Source organism: Lathyrus oleraceus, chromosome 4, assembly GCF_024323335.1.
Source record: "Lathyrus oleraceus cultivar Zhongwan6 chromosome 4, CAAS_Psat_ZW6_1.0, whole genome shotgun sequence".
NCBI lineage: Eukaryota > Viridiplantae > Streptophyta > Magnoliopsida > Fabales > Fabaceae > Lathyrus > Lathyrus oleraceus.
Genome location: NC_066582.1, coordinates 470,000,719 through 470,023,376, shown reverse-complemented (window position 1 = coordinate 470,023,376; position 22,658 = coordinate 470,000,719). Strand labels below are relative to the sequence as shown.

The 22,658-nt window shown below is 31.9% G+C and overlaps 1 protein-coding gene across 2 annotated transcripts; it reads left to right on the top strand.

Moving 5' to 3' along the window:
• The first annotated feature begins 10,360 nt into the window (after positions 1-10,360).
• LOC127076188 (uncharacterized) lies at positions 10,361-13,804 on the top strand. 2 transcript variants are annotated; one of them, XM_051017770.1, is made up of 8 exons: positions 10,363-10,745; positions 10,826-10,890; positions 10,971-11,069; positions 11,473-11,520; positions 11,645-11,714; positions 11,865-11,936; positions 12,435-12,560; positions 13,482-13,804. In XM_051017770.1, the coding sequence occupies exons 1-8, from the start codon at positions 10,554-10,556 to the stop codon at positions 13,626-13,628; spliced, it is 819 nt and encodes a 272-aa protein (XP_050873727.1). In that variant the 5' UTR covers positions 10,363-10,553; the 3' UTR covers positions 13,629-13,804. The 2 variants fall into 2 exon arrangements, with proteins under 2 accessions (XP_050873728.1, XP_050873727.1); XM_051017771.1 differs by lacking the exon at positions 11,473-11,520 and having other exon boundaries at positions 10,361-10,745.
• The last annotated feature ends 8,854 nt before the right edge of the window (positions 13,805-22,658 follow it).

Genomic DNA, 22,658 nt, shown 5'->3' with positions numbered 1-22,658 from the left:
TGTAATTTCTTTTTGTCTAAGTCTCTATATCTCATTTTTTGTGTTCATTTTAGTCCTTAAAGTCAAATTTTGCAGGAAAATCTGCAGTTTTCTTTTAGATTTTTCTACGGATTTTGTTTTTAGGACTAAAATCAATACAAAAGTGAGATATAGGAATTAAGTCAAATTTTTTTACCAGGACCAAAATCAAAAACTCGCTAGTTTATAAGGTAGGGTAATTTAAGATTACTTATGAGGGTAAGCACATAAAATATTATGTTAAATCATATATATTTTTAGTATGAATTCAATTTTATAATTAGATCAATACTTTTAAATTATTTGATAAATCCTATAAATGGATACTCATGGTTAATTTTTTTTACTTGATTCGGTTAATTTTAAGTAAAATTTAGAGTCAATGGTGACTAATTGATGATCAATTATAATAGTAGAGTTTTTGAGACACTAATTTTATATACAATTTCAGTAAAACATATATAATTTAGTCTTAAGAAAACAACTCTCATTATAGCACTTCCTTAATCGATAAAACAAGGGAAAATTATATCTATACCTTCTTTAAGTTCGGTTAAAACTAACATCGATTCCCCTTCTAGTTTTAAAGCATGCACCAATTTTGTCTAAGTTTAGATATACCAGCAAATTGTTTCAGTAGTGGATAAAAAATCTTAAGTAAATTAGATGTCGGAGATGCTTAATTTAAAACTAGAAGGAGTATTGATGTTTTAATAAACCAAAAGAGAGGTGGCTATAGTTTCTCCTTAGATAATACTTTTAATAAACCAAAAGCCTGAAAGACTTTTGATTTAGTGATGAGTTTTCTGGATTTTCTTAGGTTTTCAAGCTTGAGATTGAATGAATTTTGGGTATGTCAAAAGTTTTGGTTTTGTGAAAAAGAAATTGCTGATATTATTTGTGAAAAATCAATGAGTTATGGACACAAGATGATAACAGCTATGTGAAACATTAGGGATAAAATTTTTGGTTTTATGATGATATTATTTGGGATAATGGACAGAAGGAAATCTTGAAAAATGTAAACTTTTTGAATATTGGGAAAAACGATTTTGATTACAAATTCACATCATTATGGAGGGGTTTATAGTGTGACTCAATATAAATAATCTTTTTTATACTTTTTATTTTATGTTAGTAAGTCTTAATTCTTATTTATTTATTTGATTTATAAAAACTCTTAGTCATCAGATTGAATAACAAATTTAATTTGAAATCTTAAACTCGAATCTAATTTTAAATTTAATTTTAACTGAGAATTTTATTATCGAATATGATTTTTTTTGCAACGAATATTTAGTTTATATAAATAAAAAATATTCAAAATATTTAGAATATTAAATATAATATTTTTTATTATAATTTTAATTTTAATTTATTATTCTATAAAATTCTAGACTCTTATGCAAAACTTAATCCATATTAATTTTTTATTTTACTTTTACATTATTGAAAATAATGTATTAAATTTAATTATAATTTTATATATATATATATATATATATATATATATATATATATATATATATATATATATATATATATATATATATATATATATATTAAATAGTAGCTTAATTTCTTCTTTGATGATAGAAAACGAGCAAAAACGTGTAATGGAAAAGAAATGATTTAACACGTAGAACAGAAAACGTTTAATGATAAAGAAATTGCTGATCAGTATGTATCTCGTACCATTTTTAACGGTTTATTAGGTGGGAAAATTCCATAATGGAAAAAATACATAAAAAAAAAATGAAGAATCAGAATATAATTTTTATTTATTGTGATACATTTAATTTTGATAGTGCATCATTTAATACTGTTCGGTAGTAATTGAGTCTACATACTTTTCTAAAAATAATAACAATTTGTTAGTTTTATAAAACCATAAATTTTCAATTAAAATAAACTTAAATAATAGAGGTGAAATGCTCATTATAAGTGTCTAAATCTTTTAATATAACTTCAATAAAATAATCACTTTTAATATCGGTTAACAAATGTATGTATCATACTATAATTCGAATTTGTACGTACGCACAAATTTTTACAATTGAAATTAAAATTAATTTAATTATATTTAAGATAAATTATATAATGTTTTTTAAAAAAATTGGGTGAATGAACAAAAATATGTGAAGTAAATTAAAAACAGTTATAACAAAGTAGAGAATGCATATTTTAATATTGTGTTATATCGATTCTTTTTTCTTTTGGTAAGCTATATTATATCAATTTTAAAATAATTAAATTATTTGTAAAAAAAATAATTAAAAATGAATGACTCATTTAATGAAATATTAAATATTTTTATTTTAGGAATTTGAAGGATTATTTGTATAACTTTAGTTTCAATACATTTTATTATGTGTTAAAGATAAATAAATACGAGCTTGACACAAGAAAAAGATAAATATGTATTAAATATAAATATATATAATTAATTGTTGAATAAAATTGTTTAAAGAAAAAAATACAATGGTTATTTTATATATATATATATATATATATATATATATATATATATATATATATATATATATATATATATCTGAGATTAATTACTATACACTGTCAGTGTAAAAAGTTTTACACCGTCGGTTCATCACCATCACCCGTTTGTATTACTTTATAGATTTTTAAAATAAAAGTCAAACTTCTTTTAATATCCAACGTCTATAATTAACTGATGGTGTAAAACCATTTTACACTGACAGTGTATTTCAATTAATCTCTCTCTCTCCTCTCTCTCTCTCTCCTCTCTCTCTCTCTCTCTCTCTCCTCTCTCTCTCTCTCTCTCTCTTCTCTCTCTCTCTCTCTCTCTCTCTCTCTCTCTCTCTCTCCTCTCTCTCTCTCTCTCTCTCTCTCTCTCTCTCTCTCTCTCTCTCTCTCTCTCTCTCTCTCTCTCTCTCTCTCTCTCTCTCTCTTCTCTCTCTCTCTCTTCTCTCTCTCTCTCTCCTCTCTCTCTCTCTCTCTCTCTCTCTCTCTCTCTCTCTCTCTCTCTCTCCTCTCTCTCTCTCTCTCTCTCTCTCTCTCTCTCTCTCTCTCTCTCTCTCTCTCTCTCTCTCTCTCTCTCTCTCTCTCTCTCTCTCTCTCTCTCTCTCTCTCTCTCTCTCTCTCTCTCTCTCTCTCTCTCTCTCTCTCTCTCTCTCTCTCTCTCTCTCTCTCTCTCTCTCTTATATATATATATATATATATATATATATATATATATATATATATATATATAACAATTTTTTAATTAATAATTATTTTTTAAATTATCTTAAGAGGATTAAATATGTAAAAAATTATAACTAAAAAAGTCATATTTTAAATAATTATAATAACATTATGTCTCTTCGTTGAACTTATTATTAATGTAATAATTTATACTATTAATTAAAATATATACACAACAAAATATTAGAAAAGTTATATGTTATTGATGTAATAGTTTCACAAATATATGTTATTGATATAAAAATATTAATTAATTATTAGATTATATTTAATTTAAAGCTATAATTTGAAGTAAATTAAAAATCCACTTTATATTATTTGTTTTTTTAATTTTTAATTTTTTTCTTTAAATTTTGGGTTAATGCTAACTTGTACCCCAGGGACACAAGTTAATAGATCAATATAGAAATAAATTCTTGAAAATTGTATATTGACTTTATTATAAACTTATAATTAATAATTTTATTTATTTTTTCAATACAAATTTTTTACATGTATCATTGGGACACAAGTTAGCATTACCCTTAATTTTTATTTATTTATGAAATAATAAAAAATAATGTAAAAAAAAAAATATTCATGATATAATAAATGTTATATGGGATTGACAAAAATTTAATGACCGGCTTGATCGAAACGTCCCCCTGTTCCACATCCAAGTGCGTTAGTTTATCTCCGAGGTCTCCCACGATTTTTCTGAGGTGTTTTGGGTCTTTGTATTTGACACATCTGTCAAATACCGCTGGAACTTTCGTCAGACCTTCACATCAATCATCACTCGATCAGGTAATTCCAAAATAACAATTTTTAAAAAAAAAATCCAAAATAACCACCTCTAAAATAAGATGTGCCAGATGAACTGGCGCATCCGTCTTTTACAAAGAGGAGGCGCCTAAGGCCTTGGTGCCTGCATTGGAAGCCTCATGAGGAGGCGCCAAGACCCATGGTGTCTGCATTGTGCCTCATTATGAGGCGTTAATGTATATGGCGCTTACTTAATGCTTGTGGTGTATGCGCCAATTCATCTAGCGCATACACTCTTGTATTTTTTATTTTTATTTTTATTTTTATTTATTTATGAAATAATAAAAAATAATGTAAAAAAATTATTCATGATATAATAAATGTTACATGGGATTGACAAAAATTTAATGACCAGCCTGATCGAAACGTCCCCTTGTTCCACATCCAGGTGCGTTAGTTTGTCTCCGAGGTCATTGATGTGTGTGGGGGGGGGGGGGGGGTTACGATGTAGTGACTTGTATAAATCATCTGGGCTATAGACGGTTGTGGTTGAAGCGTATGGTTGTTGGTGGGTAGGGTTTGATTCTTTGTTTTGTGGTTGAGTGGGTGACATGAATGGATTGCGACGTTGGGTGTTTGGTTGTTGGGTGGATGACATGAATGGGTTGCGAAGTTGGATGTTTGGTTGTTTGGTGTATGTGGTAGGTTGATGTTGTGAGGTTGGTTGTTGGGTTTGGGTGGTTTGACATTGGTGTTGGACGGGGACTTGTTGTTGGGCGTACGATGACGAAGCTAGTTGGCGTGGATCCATCAAATATCGCGGCTCAGACATAAATTGTTGAGTTGTTACCGACCTAAACCATGCCATATATTGTTGAGTTGGTCTTGCACCATGGATGACTGGTTCTTTTAAGATGTGTTGTCGTCGATTCCTCCATTGATGACACATCTCTTTTGCAAAGTCTCTCCCGTCGGAATAATCTCATTGGGCATCAACTCTTTTTTATGCTAATTCCCCAATCACGTCGGAGGTTTTGGAATCTGTTGTTGCATGCCGAACTGCAGTTTGACCTGATCACTCTAGTGCATTTCCACAGTAGTGAACTAGATAATTGGTGTATTTGTTGTCCAAACTACAACATCGTCATAGTTCACATGATGATCAAGACCCATATATGATCTCTAGATAAACTGTAAAACAATATGAAACGATTAGATGATAAATAATTTGATAAGTATTTTAAAATTAAAATATAGTTGTGTAGGAGTATTACATCGTCTGGTCCTATGTGGTCCAATAGATTGCGATAAACTACTATAGCGTGTTTCAGACACCTATTGTAGTTCATCCCCCTTACTGACCACCTTAGATTAAAAAAATTGAAAAATATTATTTGCAGTTAACTGTAATATAAAATATAATTATTTACAGTTACTTTGTTGCAAACGGGAACATGAATGGGTTCATGTTTATCGGGGCGAGTGACGACATTTTTGACCAACCTCATGCTTGTAGCAAATACACACATGAAAAAAACGTACAAGTATTTTTTTTTTTTGCACTTTTACACATTGCACTATATAGATGAGCCAACACATATGAACCCCAACTATATGTGCTTACCTTATTAATGTTGCGTAACAACGGTAAATACATAATATTTACTGAATTACCTGTACTTTCTGGAAATAAAAAATTACCAAATAAAATCATAATATAACACCGAACTTTAATTATTTTACGTACTTGGTTGATTCTTCGGATAATATTATACTCACATAATATTGTTTAAGGTATTTTAAATTTATACCTTGCCCACTTGCTTTACCATATGACTCACACTCAGTCTGGTCGTCACATAAAGAGGCACCCAATAATTCGTTGCAGATAGAGTTGTCTTGGTTTACTCTACCATTCACGACCTTACCATCTATACAGAGACCCAACAACATGTACATGTCTTTAAGTGTGACGGTACACTCACCGAAAGGAATGTGAAATATGTGGGTCTCGAGTCTCCATCTCTCCAACAAAGCAAGAATGAACTTGTAGTCTACCGAGTATGAGACAATGTTGAGGAGATTTCCAAATCCACATCCTCTAATATATGGTTCTACCAAATGATCGTGGGGTATATATTCATGTACACGACATCGAAAGCGCTTTGGGTCCTAATAACATATAAGTAAGAAATACAATAAGAAGAAGTAATACATAATACAAACATAGATAACAAAGGTATATGAATTAAATATGGAATAAGTAAAAAGAGAGTGATAACATACAAATGTCGATATATTCTCGAGTGTTCCTCTGTGTTCATCATCCATAGTCAACAAAGACATAATTTGATGTTACAGAGCTTGAGTGTGGCAGAGAAAGAGTGTGGTAAAGAAAGAGTATAGATGATTAGTGTTGGAGATGATTTGATATTGTGATTTGAAGCCTATTTATAGATGAGGGAGTCTTACTAGGTTTGCAACATACGCAACATGTGATTGTTGCATGCATGGCAAAGTAGAGTAGCCATACTCTTAGGCGCATGCATGTGATATTCACATGCAAGGAAGAGGCGCCCTTGCTTTTGCCGTCTGCATGTGAATAGTCACATGCAAGGAAGAGGTGCCCTTGCTCTTGGCGCCTAGGAGTCTTTGTAATGAAGGGGCGCCCTTGCTCTTGACGCCTAGGGAATGAGCGTCTGTTTGGACTATTAGGGCAGAGATTCTCTTGTGAGATTCCTTGTGTGCAAAGATTCCTTGGGCGCATGCGTCGTGTGTTCTTGTCACTGCATGCATTCCTTGTGTGTTCTTGTCACTACATGCATGGTCAAGTCTGTGCAGATGAATAGAGTGATCAATGCATTCAATGTTTATGCTATTTAAGTGAATTTGAACAACACATTAATGCATTCAATTTCAGTATAGAAAATAAAGTTAGAATTAAAAAAATGTCTTCCTCACAACATTACATGATCAGTGCCCATATCGAAGGTGAAATATTTGAGCATCAACTATTCGGTTTTTGTTTTCGCAACACAGAGATAACTCGGTTTACAATAAATCGACGATCAAATTTTTCACATCTGAAACAAAGAATAAAAAGGAAATTGCAGTGTAGCCATGTTGGCCAAATCATCTATAAAAACCGATTTGGTTTGCAGAAAGCCAGGTGAAGTTTTATCATAAGAAGATTTGAGATGATGAAGATGTTCAACATATGTTTCTCAGTCACGAACAATCAGGATACAATGATATATAGTTGTATATATTCCCACAACAACAACAAGTGTCTCAATTCATTGATCAGTCACAAGTCTTTTGTGAAACTGATGACGAACAAGCTGAGGTGAATGTTGCAGATGACGAAGAGGAAGAAGCCGAGATCTTGGTTGATTCAATGGTGAACGCTGATAAGGAAGAGGAGCCATTACCAACTAGTCGTGTATATTGTCCACCTGAACACATGACAAGGTTTAATTTGGGTTCTGATGAACCTTCATCGGATATGTGGTACAATCCTTATGTGAAAATGCAAGGATCTTTGAAACAAGGAGACACATTTCGCACAAAAGAGGATTGTGTAAAAGCCATCAAAAAATTTCACATGCAACTATCAGTTGATTTCAAAGTTGATAGAACTAATGCATTGAGGTATAAAATTTATCGTTTGAATGAGCACTACCTTTTCAGGTTGTCAGCTTCAGAAGATGAGTGATTCTTGGGAGATTGGATCCACGGGTCCAGTTCACACATGCATGCTGACAAACCCAATGCAAGATCATCGGAAACTAAGCTCTCAGCTAATATGCGATGAAATATTATTTGTCATTGGCGATAATCCATCGTTAAAGGTGAGTACAATAATCTTGCATATTAGGATAAAGTACCAATACACTCCATCATATAGGAAGGCATAGATAGCTATGACAAAGGTTGTTGAAAAAGTGCTTGGCAATTGGGAGGAGTCTTACAAACAACTTCCAAAATACTTGTTGGCTCTAAAACAGTATGTTCCAGGGACTATTGTCAAGTTGGAAACGTTGCCCGCGTATAGACAAGACGGGACGTGTGCTATTGGAAATGGAATATTCCACTGTCTCTTCTGGGCATATCAACCATGCATCATAAGTTTTTCTTTCTGTAAACCTATTATACAAATTGATGATACATGGTTGTACGGGAAATACAAAGGAACGTTACTGATGGCAGTGACACAAGATGGAAACAACAATATTTTTCCAATTGCCTTTGCCCTTGTTAAAGGGGAGACTGTTGCGGGATGGAGTTTTTTCCTAAGAAATCTCCGATTGCACGTTACACTGCAACCTAACTTATGTTTGATCTCCGACAGACACCATTTAATCATCAGTGCATATAATAACATTGATAATGGCTGGCAAGATCCTCCTTCGACGCATGTCTTCTGTATTAGACATATTGCTCAGAATTTCATGCGGGAAATCAAAGACAAGACTTTGCGGAAGAAGGTTGTCAACACAGGTTACACATTATCAGAACCTTATTTCAAACACTACCATGAAGAAATAAGATTGTCAAACGCAGATGCATTACGGTGGATCGACAATATTCCATTGAAGAAGTGGACTAGGGCATACGACAACGGTCAACGTTGGGGCCACATGACAACAAATATCGTGGAATCAATGAACTTTGTCTTCAAAGGCATCTGTAACCTACCTATAATTGTTTTGGTGTAGGCAACATATTTCAGGCTAGGGGCGCTATTTGAGACCAGACGTTCGAAATGGAGCTCAATGTTGCAATCTGGGCAGTTGTTCAGTGATGCTTCAATAAAATTCATTAGACATGAAGTTGCCAAAGCAAACACATATGTCATTACGGTGTTTTACCGCACCAAAGGTTGGTATAGTGTTGCCGAGTCCATGGATCACAATGAGGGCATGGCGATGGGACAGTACATAGTTGAACTAGATAGAGGTTGGTGCGATTGCGGAAAGTTCTAAGCCTTTCCTACGCCCTGCTCCCATGTCATTGCGGCATGCTCAAAGGTTCGAAGGGATCCATCATACTTGCTATCTGAAGTGTACAAAATCACTGGCCTATCAAATGTTTATAAATTTAGTTTTTTCGTAGTGGCAAAAGAGGATTAATGACCAGAATATCAAGGGGACATCGTCTGACACAACGAAGTTATGCGAAGGAAGAAAAAGGATCGTCCAAACAGCACCCGGATTCGAATCGAAATGGATACATCGAACAAAATGGTTAGATTATGTAGTTCATGCCGTTAACCAGGTCGCAATCGTACTAACTGTCCTAGTGTTGGAACGAGCACAACCAGATAAATTCAAATGTACCTATGTTGCAATATATGAAAAACTAAATTTATTTCATATTATAAGTTTGTGAGGAAAATACAATTACATAAACAATAACACAAACAATTAAAATAACTACAATAGAAGGACTATGCGATTACAACCATCAAAACAATTTTGAACATGTAATGCATCATCCTATGAACGTCTCGGTCAGTCTTGATATCCATTCATTCGCGCACTTCTCCATTTTGGTTGAACATGGACACAAGCCATTCGATTCTTCTAATCCTTTCACCATCTCCAATTTCTCCATCTAACCAACTGTTCAACATCCGATTAAGACGTTCAAACAAATCTATATTTCGGAGTCGAATCTTTATCGGAGACGCAACGACGAAAAAAATTAAATCGGCATTTCGCTTGGGAATGTATTCAAACATGGTTAAAACACAAAAACTTGAAGGAGAGTGGAGTTGAATGAAAGAAAATATGGTAGTAGGGAAAGATTTTGTATGAAAAATATTGCATATAGGGCGAGGTATTTATACAGAGGAGATATAAAATGCATGTGCCAAAAGGCTGGGCGCCTAACATGTCAAGACATGCAGGGCGCCATAGACATTGACGCCTCCTCAACATGCATTAAGTAGGTGTCATACGCATTGACGTCTCCTCATGAGGCACAATGCAGACGCCATGACCATTGACGTCTCCTCATGAGGCTTCCAATGCAGGCGCCAAGGCCTTAGACGCCTCATTTTGGTAGAAGACGGATGCACCAGTTCATCTAAGCATCTTTTTTTAAAGGTGGTTATTTTGAAAAAAAATTAAAAAAATTTCTTATTTTGTAATTAATTTTGAAAATGTTAGTTATTTAAAAAAAACTCACATATATATATATATATATATATATATATATATTATATATATATATATATATATATATATAAAATAAACTTTTTATTAAACAATCTGTTTTATTTTAATTTTATTTTTATTAATTTTAAAAACAAATACACGGATTATACACGTACCTTTTATAATTAAGTTTAGATGAATCCAGATTCTAGAAATAGAGTAAAAAAGAAGGGAAAGAAAAGAGGTTATAGCAATAGAGTAGCAATTGAATTGAGAGAGCAAAAGGCTTTCTAACTCAACTGGTGTGTCACTCGCTGACCCCAACGGCAAAGCCCGCGCCGCTTTCCATTTCAACTTCAACTTGTTTTTCTCCACTTTCACCCCCAACATTTAGGGTTTATCACCATGAGAGCCAAATTGATCGTCTTCCCCATACGAGCCAGAAACTGGTGTTTCACCAGATCCATTGATCATTCTCTCCCTCCTCCTCCTTCTTCATCCGCTTCCTCCTTCAAAGAATTATGGAACAACATTAACAATGCTGAAAAATCCTTCAATGCCAAAGCTGAACTCTGTACCGATTACGTCGCTGACAAGGTCTAATTCGTTTCATTTCTCTATTCATCGCGTGTATCTCGTTTTCTTGACATTGTCGCTGTTGTGTTATATTGTTGCAGATGAATAATGGCTGGGTTACTTTGGAAAAAGCACCTGATGGATCGTTGAAAAAGAAGATTCACGGGTGAGTGAGTTTTCTGTTTTGCTTCGTAATTTTTTGAGTCATTATTGGTCTTGGTCTTGAAATTGATTGAGTTTTTGTAGGTTGGGGTTATGGCTTTTGTCTCGGGTTAAGCCGTCGGAGATTTTTTTGAAATCAATTTCAAAGGAAGTTACTGGCGTTGAAATCGTTTACCCGTCGAGGTTAGTGTTTAATCATATAATGTGCTGTTCTGTTTGAATTTTAGTTTTGCTGTGAACGAATTTTCTCTTCCGTTAGAGTTTTCAATGTTTTTATTTGTGGCTGTTCGGTTCAAGTGGTTATAGTTTTACTCATTCAGTTTTATTGTGTTATTCAATTCTTGTTCACTTTGATGTTTAACATGGAACTGTTTGCACTGTGAAATGAGGCTCCTATTGGTTTGTCTGTTTTAAATTTCGTAGCTATCTTTTTTTGAGAGATTCGGGTTTAATTTATGTACATTTAGGTTTTGTTGAAATTGCAAAGTCACATGTAGGAACATAATGCAGTAGCAAAACTAAGTTTGTCATTATATTTTTGCTTCTTTTGATTTTTATTTTATGGTAATTGTGTTTTTTCTTCCAGTTTAAATGCTCAACTTGTTCGTCGTAGACTAAGGCATATTGCTATGAGGTAATTAATATTTTTCTTTCTCCTCACATTGACTGATTCGGAACCAGTTTGTTTGTGTTAAGCTGAAATGTGTTACTGCAGCTTGTGATTTAAATTTATGATATGAACTATTATCTGTTGACAGGGGCACAACTGTACACAGGAAATTCTTTTATGGTTCAGTTTCTTTGATTCCATTGTCCTCTGCACTTAGTGTAAGTATGTGCTCTGTGAATGTTAATTACTCATGCATAGATATCATGGCTTTTTGCAAAGATTTCAAGATTGTGTATTTACTCTTTAGCTTAATGTTTGTTCATTATTTGCTTCAGTAGATATTAATCCATATTTATTTTACATTATAGATTTTGCCTTTGCCTAATGTCGCGTTCTTCTGGATTTTATACCGATCGTACTCTCATTGGAGAGCCCTTCAGGTTTGTACCGTAGATAAATTTATCTTCCACTTGCTCTTTGTTATTTTCCCTCTCCTTTCACTCGAGTTAGTCTGTTTTTGTGGCCTCAATCCTAGACTTTCCTTTTGCCTGTCTCAACTTTCTAATTTTCAATGAAGACTTTGAATCTGTTGAAGGAAGCAGGTTATTCCTTGAAATAGTGATGGATTCATGCTATATATTGAAGCTTAGTGTTCTTTTTATCTTCACAAGATGTTTATTTGTAAATCCAGATGACTTACTTATATATGCTTTAAATTTAGGGTGGTGATACTGAAAATCATAGTTAAAATTTGACGAAATTAAAGTTACACTGTTCTTGGATAATGTTATCAATTTGTAATGGAGAAAAGTTTGTATGATGTTGGCCTTGCATTAGGATGATGTCATTTTTTATATTGGGTTTTTCATATATTGTTTGGAGCCCTTTTATCTTGAAATTTGCATAAGAATCAGCTCGCTTTTATCTTCAATTCTCAGGGAAGTGAGAAACTGTTTCAACTAGTCTCAAATAGCTCCAACTCTTCAATTACTTTCACTGATAAGAAGGGAACCGAGCATAGTGACTCCCAAAGTGAAAGCCTTAGCTCAGATAAACCACATTGTGTAAGTTGACATATTCTTCTCTATTATTAATTGAAATATTGAGTGAGAAAAGCGAACTCAGAGCTGTATTAAAAACAATTTTACAAATATGCGCTGATTATATTCTGGATTAGTGAATTTATAGCGCTTTGCCTTCATTACTCAATTTAAATCATTTCATGCATAAGTTAAAAACATTTATTTTAAGCATTTGGCCTATTCACTCATTGTTAACTTACAAGACTTTTTAGTTTGCTCTGCAGACAAATTTAAAATTATGTAATTTGCAACATGTCACCATACTAATTATTTGGGTGCAATAGATGTGCAATCATCTATCTTTTAGGTTAATGACCTTGTTATTCTCTAAGCTTATAAGTGTTGGGCAATTTGGTCCTTGAAATCCCTCGATAACATCAGTCCCTTAGGAGTTTAGAATCTTAAAGGACTAATATGATCAGTGATTTTCAGCTTTAGAAATCATTTTGGAATTTGGTTAATTTTAAGAATCAAACTAGTGAGACAATATTAGTGATTTATTTACTCTTTTTTGAATGGGGACCAAACCCTCTATGTCATCATCATCACCATCAAGTCTTAGAATGGGGATGCCAATTGAGCTTCAAATTTATTAACCATGTCAATGCATTTTCACACGCACGCACAAAGCTACAAATCCCCATATCTTATTATTTTAGTGAACGGACTATCTACAAGTTTATTGTCGGACTTGATTCTTGCTCATCCGTTTGAATAAAATGCAACTGATAAATAAGAATCAAATCCACAATTTTGTCCCCTTTATCTAACAATCCAATTCTTGATGAATATGACATTATCATTTCTTTTTTTCCCAAGTGTATCCAAAGTAGTTATAGTTATGTGCTGAAATTCATTCTCTACTTGTTAATATTATTTTATTTTTATTTTTAAATCTATTAGATATTGAGTCCATCTGAAGAGCTTGAGAAGCTTGTTCATCAAGAAGATGGGAATGATGGCCTTAGTAGAGACACTATCACAGAAATTTGCAAGCTCTACAATTTGAACACCAAAGATGTGATTAAATACGAAAAGTCTATTTTTTGATTACCAGTTTTGTTAAAGGTTTTTGCATAGACATTTTTTGACTCATTTTTAGGGAGACACTAGCTTACTCAGATGTATCAATGAATTTCTCAGTCAATAAAGAATCTGTGATAGTGAAAGTTGAACAGTATGAATTTGTACAAAAAAATTCTTTAAATGTGATTGGCTTCTGAATAGTTGAGGTTTTATAAGTATCTTAATAGTGATATTTTTGCAATGCTGATTATTAAATTAGATCCATATACAGGCTATTTGTATAATATTATTTTTTGCATATAAATAAATATACCTCTAGCTTGGTATATTTCATCCTTTACCTTTTTACCAAAAAAAAAACTGTTTCTAAAGATTTAGAAACTTAGCTTTCAATATAAGATATGTATCTGTGTGATCCCATTATAAGATTTATAAATTTAGCTTTTAATTTGAGATATGTATCTGTGTAATCCCATTATAACTGTTTCTAAAGATTTAGAAACTTAGCTTTCAATATAAGATATGTATCTGTGTGATCCCATTATAAGATTTATAAATTTAGCTTTTAATTTGAGATATGTATTTGTGTAATCCCATTATTTTTCGGTGGAATGTATGATCCCATTTATTAAGGTTTGTTTGGGTTTAGTGGTAAGTTGAAGTTTAAAGAATTAGTCTAGTCGAAGTTTGGATTCTAGGTAGGGACAAATAATATGTTCCAACATGCCTCTTATTCATCTCGAATTGAAATTTTGAGACGAGGTTGATATAAATTTAGTTAAATGATATAGGGAGCCGGACAAGGTAGAGTTTAATCCTATCCTAATCACCATAATGAGAAACAAAAGTACAATATTCTGCGGGAAAAAAAGAGGTATCATCCCCTTCTTTCAACCATGGAAAATCTAGGACTCTCTTTGAGCTATGGAGGCCAGCATTCTCCACCTTGTTGTCAAGAGACCTAATCTCATCATTAATAAGTTGATTTTGAAACCAATATTATGAAAAACCTCCTTCCTCTAGTCTTTGAGATCTCCATGAAGTATTTTAAGTTTACTTAATCTCATCATTAATAAATTGATTTTGAAATCCATATTACGAAAAACCTTCCTCTTGATTTTGAGATCTTCATGAAATATTTTAAATTTCTTTTTAAGAACAAAAATCTTTCAAATAAAAGAGGAATAACCTTTTTAACTTTTCTGAACCCCTCAGATAAATTAGATTGGTTGGGTCACTCATTGATTGCTGAATCTCAGATAAATTAGATTGGTTGGGTCACTCATTGATTGCTGAATGATTTAGAGTTCAAAAGTTGATTTGAATTTTGATAATGTAACACTAAAAGACAATTATCAAAGGTATCTTTATGTAAAGTCCAGTGCCATCTCTCACGAGTTTTACCGATCTTCAAAAATCAAAATTTTATTAAAGTGGTTTGTCGTCTTCTATTAGATTGAAACCAAATTAATTTGCAATCCAATATGGGAAGGTTAACAAGCTCTATTTGATTAGGTGAAGTTATCGAAATCACAAAAATTCAGAAAGTTGATCCCCATTTGCATCAATCTTCTTACTAGTTGAATATATTAAATTGAAATTGTTAAGAGCACATCACATCTCACCCTTAATATGATTCTTATGTCTCACATGGTAGTTTAACGTCACATTTTTATCCAAAAGAATGCATTTAGAATAAACATTAATCATGTAGCATATCAAGTTATTGACACCCTCTTATTTAAGACACATCTCACGAAAGTTTGGACCAACAAAAGAAAACAAGTTTTGTCTCTTTGGATCTGAACCAAATAGAGAAGATATCTTCATTATTAACATAGTATGAACAAAACTGTAGTTGGATGACCCCAGATAAAATAGACTAAGAAGATAGGTATCACATTAAGCTTAGTCTTTTCAAATCTTGATGAAACCAAAAGACTTTGAAGAAATAAATTTGTGCACCTTATTCTTCTCCACTTTTGCAAAACCATGTCTGATTACTCGAGTTCTAGTAGGCAAAACATTTCTCATCCTCTTCGTTAAGAATGTCACTGCGGTATGGATTCTTGATTGATAATATATTGGACAGAATGAGAATTCATGTCATAGTTTTTATGGGTGTGGGGTGTACAAAATAATTTTTATAAATCTGTGTTTTTTCATAGTGGAGTGATTCAAATCTACATTCCTTCACATATGTACATAATTTATTTTATGTGATGTGTCCAATTATAGACGAAAAAGAATTGCAATCACTTTGATGAAGAAATGAATTTATGAGAAAAATAACTGATTTTGTTGTTATCCAAAAAATCATTGATGAAAAGAAAAATGTTAATAAAGTTCAGATAAAAGATGATGAAATGAAGATAAAAATGAAGTTGTTGAAGAAATATATGAAGTTTCCTTCAATCATGACATACTAAACATTGTTTGCATAAGTTGCACCAACATTAGTTAAATCTTTAAATGAGTTTTGTTTATGGAGTATGAAGAGTATGTTGTTAATGTTGAAACACCTTTGGATTATGAATGAAAATTATGGTTATTTATGTTGTCAAATGAAATTAAATTTATATGATGTTACAAAACCGATCACGCAAGTGTAAAATAGAATCTTGATTTAATATGAATGAAAAACAATGTGTTTACTCAAAATAGACTCATTAAATATCTAATAACAAACATATATTTATTCAAAACAGACTCATAAAGAACAATGTGTTTATTCAAAAACAACTCATTATATGGCTTTAAGTGTATAAAATAGGTCTTGTAAGTATGATTTGTAATTGTACAAAATAGGACTTGTAATCATATGACTTGTCAAAAATTCAAAATAAAATATGTAATAACTTAGTGCATAAACATTTCATATTGAATTTAATGGACAAATTGGATCTGTAAAACATTATTGTATTGGTTAATCAGAACATTAACATAAACATGAACATAACCATTAACATTTCATTAAAATAAACATGAATAAACATAAAAAGGTATCCATAAATGATATTTTCATTACATAAATATGAAAATCATACCAAAATATAACCATGAAAAAGAATTGAGTAAACTAAACCTACACAATCAAATGTCCTAATGCTCTAATGTGTATAGTCTTGTGATGGTTGGGTGAGAGGTGATGTTTGTGATCCTCTCATCAATTCATCATCAATTCAGTATGATCTATTTTTCCATTATGTTTATTTCCCCCTTTACCTTACCATTTCTATTTTCATCATTTGTCATTTCCTTTACATCCCTTGCTCTGTCCTTTCTATTTTCATCCTTTGTCTTTCCTTTTCTCTTTGCATCATTTGCATCGGTCTTTGCATCCTTTTCTTTTGAATTTTATTTTGATGTTCTTTCCTCATTTGATGTTCCATTCCTTCCTTTTGATGTACCTCTTTCAGAGCGTTTTTGTTTTATTCTTAAATAATAACAACATATAATATTAAAAAACAATCCATATAAAATCAAATATACCAAACGAATAATATTTTAGAGATAATATTTTATTTTTATCCTTTGAAATAATCATGTCAACTACTCTTTTTTCTTTAAATCTTATTTTATTGTAACTTATGACTCTACATTATTTTGCATGTAACAACAGGTAGTTTTCTTGGAAACATATATGAGTTCTTTTGACTCATCATTAATTTTGTTTCTCATCTTTTTAATACCATGAATTTGCATTCTCATGATTGATTGGCTTAGTAGAATGGAGTAAGATAAATGTCACAATTGTGATACAATGATAGGAAAAATGATATGTGAATAAGTAATTATAAAGGTAGATTTTTACCGTTTATGACCAATAATATCATTGAAACAAAATTATGTGAATAATTGGACACACTAACATAAGAAAATAAATACTAAAGGGCATTAAAACAAACCTATAATAATTGGAGACATAGTTTTCAAGTTATTTTTTGTTTTACCATATGCATGCTATCATATATCAACATGAAATTTCTGTCAAATCTCATTTCTTATAAGCACATGAATTTTGTTTCAAATTTATACGATAAGTTTCATTGTCATTTGTTACTCTAAATATTGCAATCATCAACATATCATGTAGGAGTTTAACCTTCATCATGTCTCTTATTCCTTTCAAGAATCATTTGGATTATAGGGAAAATGCTTCTCTTGTATCTGACCATTAATTCCTCCAGATTTGTTTTTTGTATAGATAATGTTTGATATTTTCTAAAAGCCTGATTATTGACTTGCTTTAATACTCCAAAATGTTGCCCAATCAAACTTCTCACACATCTTATCAACATGAAGTCATCTTGTCAATGTATCTTAATGTTACTTGCTCCAATATTCTATTGGCACATCTATCATGTCCTTTCAAGAAGATTCATTCAAAATCTACATCTTTCACATTGCCTTCTCCCTTAATGTTATTGTTGTAGCCTTTATTGGTGCCTACATTACTTCTTTCAATTTTGACTGAGGATGTTTTTTTTCCTTCCAAATACCAAGCAAATGCTTCACACAATTTTTTTTACCCATGTGAACACTAATACTTTAAATTGAAGGCACCAATCTCTGGCATATAGAACTATTTATATAATCAAATCAAATGAAGTAAGGTAGTGATAAAATGGATCAAATGAAATGAGACAAATGAAATTATACTTTTTACTGGTCTGAATGAATGTATAAGGTCTCTAATATATGTCTTGTAAATCATCAAGAAGTAAGTAAAGGAGCCATTCCCATGGATCCTTTGTCTTGGCCTCTACAACAACACAACCAATAAAAAAATATTTGGTTATTTTCATCCCTTCCAACACCTACCATCAATTGACCTTCATAGTCCCTTTAAAAATGCATATAATACTATGAGATTCCTACATGCGTGTGAAAATGAAGTCTTGTATGCCTCTAAACATATATAAATCATCTCAAACACACAATTCACATTGAACTCGGAGCATTGAATGATAACATTATTGTTTGGACTTTATTTTAATAACTTGTGTGCGTAACTTCTCAAATAAGTGAATCGGTCCCTCTTAGTGCCTTGAATCAATTCCATTGTCATTCTTTTGGCTTTATATTCTAGATCATGTGACAATTATACTTCACGCTTATCAATTGCTTTAACTATTAGTCTCATTGATTATTAGGACTATGCTTAAGTGTGTGTATAAACTTTTTTACAATCCATTAAGTTTTGAATTACCTATTATGTTTTGTCCTTTGACATGTGTGGTCATCGGTGTAACTTAAGATTTGTTATAATTCATTTCCAAATATTTCACTAATCCTCAATCTAAAATCGACAACCATCATTTTTCCATCATTTTTATTTACAAGCATACTCTTATTATATTCCATTGCATAGTCTTTTAATTCTTTGTTTATTTGATATTGGTTGCTAAACATCATGCCTAAATAAAACTTATTAGCCGACACTCCTTCACAAATTTTATATGATATAAAATTCTCAATACTATGTTCTTACTCACTCCACGCGGGGTATGCAAGTGATCATAATCTTCACTGACTTCATGATCAACATTGGTTGGAGTTGTTGGAGTATTATTTGTGACCTTGTTGATAGGATTTACATTGTTCTTATCAACCTCATCTAAAGTCTCAGGGGGTAGCACAAAAGTATAATACATGACCTCAGATTCTTCACTACATTCAAACTCACTTGCATTAAAATTGTTCATCTCACCATCATTTTCAACAATGTTTGCATATATCTTTATCACCACCACGTCCAACATTGTCTTATTCATCAACAAAAATTTGACCTAAATCGTCCTTACCACCTTGTCCTACTTACACATAATCATCATAATTCTGACCTAAGTCATCCCTTTAACCCTATTATATTTGCACATCATCATCAACATTATGACCTAAGTCACCCTTTCACTTTGTTCTACTCGAAAGTCATAATCATCAATATTCTAACATAAATCTTCAACATCACCATGTTCTAACTCATTTTCATTTACTACATAGGGTTTCCAACACTATGTTATGCATATACATCTACCAATTCATATCCATTTACATCTTCAAAAGGTTGAATAACATCCTTATCATTGTTTCAAAGGTTTTAGTCTATGATAAAAATTATACTTAGGTTTTCAGTGTCGCATACACTTCATATTATTGTAACCCTCATCTTTATCATACTTTTCAACGACATATATGACATAAAATCTACGCCCGACATCCAAATCATTTTTGAAACCTCCACACCTATATACAATTTAACAGGTATGTGTTCTAGTTCATCCCTATGATATATTATAAACCAAATCATTTGATTTTGTGTTGGCATGGACAACAAAATTAAAAATATCTTATTTAGTCTTGAGGGCCACATCAATACCAATTAACACATGACAATAAAATAAGATATAACAGACCAACAATAATAGGAATAACATATAACAATAAATAAATAGGGACCTAAAACAAACACGAGGGACCATAAAGAGTACACAATATGAGGAAAGTGATTTAAGCATGTTGAGAATGTATAAAGTGTGACTAGTATGGATAATAGTCCCACATTGGTTGGAAATATGGAGACTTTAGCATTTATAAGTGAGAGAACCTACTCACCTATAACCTTAAGGTTTTGGGTGAATATGTGGTGTGTCTCTCACAAAGGTGTTGCTCCAAAAGAAAAAGTCTCACAATGTTCAATGCTCCCTAGTAAAAAAAATCCCCCAACAAAGCATACAACAACATAAACAACATACTTGACACAAAACTTTACTATTTCACTACTTCCTTAAGGCAGGTGGTGTCGACATATCTGGACACGGGAGACGAGAAATAAATATGAAACACAATAGACAAACACACCTTCAATATGATGGACATTCAATGTAATTTCTTCGATTTTTTGGAAACCATGACATGTCAATGCCACATATACAAAATATAAAGGAAAATAAAAAAATCTTAAAACTTATTAAATAGAGGACCAAAAGGCTGAGTTTTAAAATGGATGAACTAAAACCTTATTTTTGAACAAAATATACAGACCAAAAGTGTTGGTCCGAAAGTGTTGGTTAGTGGTGGATATTGGTTCATGAAAATATTATGAGGGTAGTGTGTGGTTGAAATGAGTTATTGTTTTTGTGGGTCAACTAGTCGTAAATTCACATAAATAATTATTTTGAGTTAAGTAAAAACTAAGTTATATGAAACTTTGTGACAATGACATTGATTCAAATCTTTGTTTTCTTCTTTGAATATATATGTCCATGATATATTTCCTTTGCCCCAGAAGTCTATTTTATGGTGCCTCATCAAACACCTTAGTGGGCATGATATATCTGGCGGGTATTCTGGTTGACTTTTTTATCAATCTATTTGATGCACTCTGACTATTTATAAGCAAATCAAAAGAGTTGTTGCACTTCATCCACTGCAATCTATTGGGACTTTGGTTTCAAGATTAAGATAAGGCTACCAAGTAAAATATTATAGATTTTTTTTACAGTATGCATATTAAATTAAAAATATTTGATAAATAATAAATTGAGAACACATTATATCATTTAAGTTTATGTGATCGATCTCTGAATATTACTCACTTATATCATATAGACGAATTATATAATAATTCATCCCAGTCTAAATCATCTAAGAAAATATATTTACATATCAATAACCTACTAAATTCCAACTCATCTGAGCTTGTCTCCGTTTTAAATAATACATCTTTCAATAAAACAAAATTTATGGAAAATATATTTTTAACAAGGTTTAAGAAAAATATAATTAAACATTGAAAACAATATTTTAATTTTTTTACTAGAAGAATATTTGAAGTAGTTTTATTTCATTTTCTTGTTCAAGTTGCTAACCTTGTTAGCATTGGCATAAATTCTAAATAAAAAAGCTAGAAAACCAAATCCCAAGTATAACACCGATACTCCCTTTAGTTTATTTTCAGTTGTGTATTCAACATATAACACCAAAATCATAAAAAGGAGAACCATCAATGGCGATTGAACACAAAGACAAACTCAAGTACGAGAAGAACCCTCTCCCCCTCGACGAGGATGATATTGCTCTCCTCAAATCCTATGTAACCATCAACTACGTATTAAATTTTCGGTTGTAAATTGTCAATTTATTACACCCAGTTTAAAATGTTTGTGTTATAGGTGGCCACCCGATCCTTGATTTCCTCTTTAGATTTGTGTTTCTAACTTAGTGATTTGACCTTCAGACTGAACAACTAAGTCCCATTGCTGAGACATAACATTAGTCTGTTGGTCGAGTCTGCAGGCGAATTCTTTCTTCAACCTAACATTTTTAGCAGTTTGCTCAAGAAATGGCTCAAAATCAAGGATAAAGCCAGCAATATAGTCAGGTGTTTTTTGGATTGTTCACTTTTTTTAACAATGTCTTAATCTCATATATAATAGTAGGATTGTCTTCGATGGTATGAAACAAATCCACGTCGATAATATTTGCTTTCAAACATATGGGTGTATGTGTTTGATATTTTCATAATTGGCCATTCTTCTTCTCTACCTAGTCCAACCAACTGATGTACACTTCATTCTTAGTAGAAGGAGAGAAGAGGAAAGTATTGTGGAATGCACTCATAATTTTTATCTTCAATTACTCAAGGTTTATAGCGATAGTAACAAGGGAAGCATTTCTTCTGCTCGTCAGGTTTTTTAGAAGGCCCAGGAAGTGGACCTAAGAATGTACAAACATAACTAGAAATAGAGAAAGGGGTTAGTACCTAAGAAGCTCAAATCATGGATTTTTCCTCCTCCATTTGTGGTTCAGGAATGTAGGTACGATTGCCAAGAAAGTTGGGAGCAATAACTTCAACAACAAGTGGAATTGGAAGTTGTTGCATTTGAGTAAAAGAATAAGCCATTGTTTTTTAAGTTTGATGAATGAACGAGAATGGAAGTTTGCAAGAATTTGAAGAGTTTAAAGGTTCCAAGAAAGAAGAAGGTGTGAAAAAGGTAAATGAGAGAGTGAAAGTGTTTTTATAGTAAAAAAATATTTAAGTGTTTCCAT